We start from the raw sequence: 6,470 nt of genomic DNA, 5'->3' as shown, positions 1-6,470 counted from the left end.
TTCGATGGTGCTCGATGCCAGCTCGATGGGACCTTCAAAATCATGATTTTTCATGAAAAAAAATGACTTTGCTCAATGGGGGTTCGATGGTAGCTCAATAGTGGCTCGATGGTGCTCGATACAATTCTTTCAAGAGACATAATTTTTCACTCGGGTGACCGTTTGGGGTGAGTTTTTTTTTATTTTGGGTATTTTTTCAAGATCTACACGTTTGACATGTTCATATGCACATTTGTGAAGTGTAACACTTGTAAAAAATACAAAAGTGCAAACATACCTCATGTTTAATACATCTTTTGGTATATTTTTAAGTTTTAAACTCCCCAAATGTGCATATGAGCATGTTAAACGTGTAGATCTTGAAAAAATATCCAAAATAAAAAAAAAATCACCACAAACAGACACCCAAGTGAAAAATTATGTCTCTTGCAAGAATCACATCGAGCCATAATCGAACCACCATCGAGCAAAGTCATTTTTTCATGAACAATCTCGATTTTGAAGGCCCCATCGAGCTGGCATCGAACACTATCGAGCAACCATTCGTTGGGGCCTTCAAGATCGAGATTTTCATGAAAAAACGACTTTGCTCGATAGTGGTTCGATTATGGCTCGATGTGATTCTTGCAAAAGACATAATTTTTCACTCGGGTGTTCGTTTTGGGTGATTTTGTTTTTATTTTGGGTATTTTTTTCATCTACACGTTTAACATACTCATATGCACATTTAGGAAGTTTAAAACTTAAAAATATATCAAAAGATGTCTTAAACATGAGGTGTGTTTGCACTTTTGTATTTTTACAAATGTTACACTTGAAAAATGTGCATATGAACATGTCAAACGTGTAGATCTTGAAAAAATACAAAAAAAAAAAAAATCACCCCAAACGGGCACTCGAGTGAAAAATTATGTCTCTTGCAAAAATTGCATCGAGCACCATCGAGCCACTATCGAGCTACAATCCAACCACCATCGAGAAAAGTCATTTTTTTCATGAAAAATCATGATTTTGAAGGTCCCATCGAACTGGCATCGAGCACCATCGAACTACCATCAAGCAATGTCGATTTTCTGCAGATTTCAGAGTTTCATATCTGAAAAAAATTGCAAAAAAAAACCGAAAAATCATGCCAAAATCTATTCGAAATATAATATTTAGTGTGGTGGTGGTGTTGTGAGGTGAGAGAAAGTGAAATAAGAGAGAGAAGAGAGAAGAGAGAAATGAAAAGCGAAAAGTGAGAAGAAAATGGTAAGGGTATTTTGGGTAAAGTGCAAAAAAGTAGCATTATTTTAAAATCTTTAATATGCCTAGCATTTTCTTGAATTATAGCCTTTATCAAGCATACAAATTGAAATTTCCCTTTTTTAAATCATAATAAGACCCCAAATCAAAAAAGTAAAACTAAAAGCGGGGTTTACTAATATCCATTGTTTGTTCTAAAAAAAACTAAAAAATAACAGCCAGCAAGTTCTAGTGTGATTTTTCTCTTTCTATTTTTGTTTTTAACACTTGGCGAACTGAATATTAGACTATGGTGTCCCACATAGAATATGTATAAGAATATTGAACTATTAATAAGAACATGTGTAACCCTACTAATTACCAATTGGTTTTTAGATGGAGCCTCATGATTCTTGTCATGGTATCAAGAGCCAATTCCCTAGCGGACATTCGATCCACACCAATCCAAAGAGTGAGCCAAGCCGCACGAGATCCGCATAGTGCGAAAAGATACTTGAGATCCAAAAAAATAAGCGAGCTGACAAAATGGGCCACTTGTAATCAGGTGATTCAAGATTGGTGAGCGAAAAATCGCCACCATCTTGAGGGGGGATACTAGACTATGGTGTCCCACATTGAATATGTGTAAGAATATTGAATTATTAATAAGAACATGTGTAACTCCACTAATTACCAATTGGTTTTTAGATGGAGCCTCATGATTCTTGTCACTGAAAATATACAGATATACATATCAGCACTAATTACTGAGCCAATTTACCCGTCCAAGCAGCTAACGGTGGAATACTTTACTCATACTTAAAAAAATTGCCTGGATCTACCTCAGTCTTAACTTGCACCAACCTATCAAAATTCCCTTTAAAATAATTGGTTCCCCACATACTTGCTTCTGAATAATTTGCATTATATCCAACTCCATTGGCACCCAAATCAACATCTCTGTAATTCATATAAGAACACCTTGGTGATTTTGACACATAAGGTGTCATATAGTCATAAAGCTTTCTAATCCGACAATATTTTGATCCAAAGTCTCACTATCTTCCTCTTTCCACTGGACTGAGTACTGGAGTTTGTAATTACAACTAGGAGGGCAAAACTTTATGTGGAGATCAAAACCAAAATTGGACGGCGGACATTATTAACTTTATATTTTCAATTGTTAAAAATGTAAGAGAAGTATGTAGTGTAGGAGACAAGAAAGAATGAAAACTAAAAAATGGGTTAGAGGTATGGACACCTTCCTTTAAGGTTTTATTTGGCCTCACTTCTCAAAGGTTGTTGTAGAGTTTTGTATGAGTAATATTACTACCAAGATACAACAGACTTGTAGCTAATATCCAGACTTGTAGCTAATATCCAGCAAAATATTGAACAAACAAAAGGAGGTATGAAATCTGTAAAACCTGAAGTATTTATAGATGTTTTGATACCTATTCATGAACCAACACATTCTTTCATGAAACATTACATTGTTTCATGAGCTATCTTAGCACATTTTCATGAATCATTACACTACTTCATGAAACATTAAATTGGTACCCATTCATGAATCATTACAATTCTTCATGAAACATTGCATTGTTTTCAGAGAAATGTTACAGTTTCTCCAACAAAAAATTCTTGTGATTTTCCCTTAAGATCATCTAATTAATAATGTCACCTAGGTACATTAACCTAATTAAATAGTAATTATGCAATTTCAGTCAATTGTTAATTCTTTAAAAAAAAAATAAACAAAAAAAGTCAAATGTGAATAAGATTATATTACTTTTTTTAGTTCATTTTATAAATTAATTAATCAAATATTACTGTAATTATTAGTTATAATTATATATGACGATTGTCCACTTGTACTAGAAAGCTGTTAGGCAATATTATTACCAAAATAACATTATTATTTCACTTTTTAAGGGGTCAAGGTCAGCTATAAAACATAACTAAAATAAAATATTTATAGTGGATGGGAAATGATAACTTTTCATGTCCCCACAGTCAAAAATATTATAAGCATCGGTAATAACACCTTTGACTTACAATCAATTTTGCTCCAAATTTTCCATGGCAGCTTGTAACTAAAGGTCCACAATTATCTACCTTTTTATAGCCTGTATATCTTTAATCTTTACCAAATATAAAAATATTTATACTTGTATATAAAGCCTTCTTCCCATAAAGCAAAGGAATGTCCAATCAGGGTTGGGTTGGCTTGTCCTTCACCTAATATAGATCATCAAAATGATTCCTCTAGCTTTGATTTTTGTTCTTCTGAACATTTTTTATTCAAGTTCGTTAGCAGAATCAACACCACAATCTGAATCAAAATACTTGCCGTTCCTCCAATGCATGCAAAACTACACAAAAGGCAATGTGAAGGACATAATCTACAACGAAGCCAACCCTTCCTACACCTCAGTTCTCCGCGCCTACATACGAAACGCTCGTTTCAACATTTCCTCCACCTTGAAGCCTGACCTCATCGTCACAGCCGCCACTGAGTCCGACGTTTCGGCCACCGTATTATGCACCAAAGCCTCCGGCCTGCGCCTCAAAACTCGAAGCGGCGGACACGACTACGCCGGCGTCTCCTACACCTCTGCTGTCCCCTTTGTCATCCTCGACATGTTTCAGCTCCGCTCGATCACCGTTGATGTTGCTGATCAGTCGGCTTGGGTTCAGGCTGGTGCTACGCTCGGTGAGCTGTACTACAACATTTGGAAGAACAGCAAGGTCCTTGGCTTCCCGGCCGGAATTTGCCCGACTGTCGGCGCTGGAGGACACATTAGCGGCGGAGGTTATGGAAATATGATTAGAAAGTATGGCTTGGCGGTTGACTATGTAATTGACGCGAAAATAGTCGATGCCAAAGGCAACATTCTTGACAGAAAACAAATGGGGGAAGATCTTTTCTGGGCGATCCGAGGTGGTGGCGGAGCCAGTTTTGGAGTCATTTTGTCGTACAAGCTGAAGCTCGTTCCGGTACCGGAAAAAGTTACCGTTTTCCAAGCCGAAAGGTCCTTGGACAAGAACGAAAGCATGACGGACTTCGTTGTCCAATGGCAAAACGTTGCCCCAACCACAGACGACGGCCTTTTCATGAGAATGCTCGTACAACCAACCTCTTCTACTGTCACCAAAAAAGGGAAAACAGTCAAAGTTACCATCATTGCCCAATATCTCGGCACAGCTGACACTCTCGTGTCTGCTTTGGGGAAGGAGTTTCCACTGTTGGGATTGAAGAAGGAGAACTGTACGGAATTGAGTTGGATCGATTCCGTTCTTTGGTGGGCTAAAATGGACAACGCCACTTCCCCCGATGTTTTGCTTGATAGGAATGTTAACTCAGCGATCTTCGGGATAAGAAAGTCAGACTACGTTCAGAATGCAATTCCTCCAACTGGGTTGGAATCGCTTTGGGCAAAGATGAGTCCAGGTAAAGTGGGACTGGTTTTCAATCCATATGGAGGCAAAATGAGCAAGGTGCCATCGACGGAGACTCCGTTTCCTCACCGGGCGGGGAATCTTTTCAAGATTCAATACTCTGTGGGTTGGAAAGAAGATGAGCCTCAAGCCGAGAGCCAATATTTGGCAGAGATAAGGAGTCTTTATAGTTTCATGACCCCATATGTGTCCAAAAATCCAAGGTCTGCTTTCTTGAATTATAGGGACTTGGACATTGGTATCAATAGTCACTCTGGTAAGAATAGCTATGAGGAAGGCAAGGTTTATGGAGTGAAGTACTTTGGTAACAATTTTGATAGGTTGGTAAAGGCGAAGACTGCAGTTGATCCGGAGAACTTCTTCAAGAGTGAGCAGAGTATCCCTGTTCTACCGGCGAAGGCTTTTAGAAAACTTTTATAATGAAACGATACTAGTTGGTGCTGGGATCACTGAAGTGTAGAACTCGCTAATGAATTAAAGTGTGTGAACTACCTATTGGTGCACATGAATAACATAACTTTTCACTAACATTTAGCATGTCATATATAAATATATATTATTCATTTCGACTTAAAAAGTTGAAAGAACAAATATTAATGCACATGTACTGCACCATCTCATTTTCTCTTGTGGTTCCAACATCATTGCTATTGTATTTAGGTGGATCCCCTAGTCATCAGAATATCAAATATTCAACCATTCTATTGGCAAAGTTGCTATGTATTTTTTTTTAATTATATTTGTACTAATTTCATAAAATATAACATTTAGCACATTTTCTAATGCTGTCAATGTTGCCTGCCTTAATATTTTTTTTTCTTTTTGCTTTTTGTAACTGCTATTAATTATATAATTATAATTAAACATATATTGTTGGAATCTTTTCTGCCTTGAGTTTCTTCAACTAAGGTAGATCTTCTTTGAGAATAATATTTATCTTTAAAATATGGCTTTATCTTACTTTAAGTTAATTATTGAGTGAATTAAGGCTAAATTACATAAAGTTTTGAAAATATTATACTTTTATACCTAATGTTTTTTAAATGGTAAATGTACCTAATGTTTCTAAAAGGTGATTTCCGTTAATACTCATACTAGGTAGGGTGCACACGGGACCCGCAAAACCCGAAAACCCGCCCGACCTGAACTCCGAAAATCCAATTTTTTGAAAAACCCGTCAATTTCAGGCTTAACCTGACGTGAACCCGAAACATATCGGGTCGGGTTCGGGTTTAAAAATTCGCCACCTTCGGGTTCGGGTGTAACCCGAAACCCGAACTAAATTTAAAAAAAAAAAAATCCACAAATCTGAATAAGTCTCTCTCTCATCTCAGATAACCCTACCCTAAAAACTAAAATTACTTTGGTTTGTCTTATTCTCTTTTAGGCTTTCAGTTTAGCGCCTTAGCCTTACTCACGCACGGCGCCGACCGGACCGACCGAGAGCCTCCCTCAGCAGAGCCAAGCCACCACCCACCTGCACGGCCAGCCACCATCAGATTGCCTCCCTCCCTCTCTCTCACTCACGCGACATGCCTCGTCATCACCTCCACCACAAATCACCTCCCTCCGCCTCCCTCCCTCCGCCTCCCTGTTCTTCTTTCTTCTTTCTGTTAAGTCAAGTTTAAGATTATATATATATATATACATTAATAGATATATTCACATCAGAACCTGAAACATTAATATATATATATGTTCAGACACATTATAATATATACATTCAGAAACATTAACCTTAATATAACCTTAATATATATATATAATAAATGTTCATAAAAACG

General features: G+C 37.2%; 1 protein-coding gene across 1 annotated transcript; it reads left to right on the top strand.

Annotated features, from left to right (window-relative positions):
• The first annotated feature begins 3,439 nt into the window (after nt 1-3,439).
• Nucleotides 3,440-5,420, top strand: LOC133801843 (berberine bridge enzyme-like 21). Its single transcript, XM_062240077.1, has one exon. It carries the CDS (start codon nt 3,484-3,486, stop codon nt 5,104-5,106), a length of 1,623 nt encoding a protein of 540 aa, XP_062096061.1. The 5' UTR covers nt 3,440-3,483; the 3' UTR covers nt 5,107-5,420.
• Nucleotides 5,421-6,470: the final 1,050 nt, after the last annotated feature.

Source organism: Humulus lupulus, chromosome 9, assembly GCF_963169125.1.
Source record: "Humulus lupulus chromosome 9, drHumLupu1.1, whole genome shotgun sequence".
Taxonomy (NCBI): Eukaryota; Viridiplantae; Streptophyta; class Magnoliopsida; order Rosales; family Cannabaceae; genus Humulus; species Humulus lupulus.
This window is presented reverse-complemented; position numbering and strand designations above follow the sequence as displayed.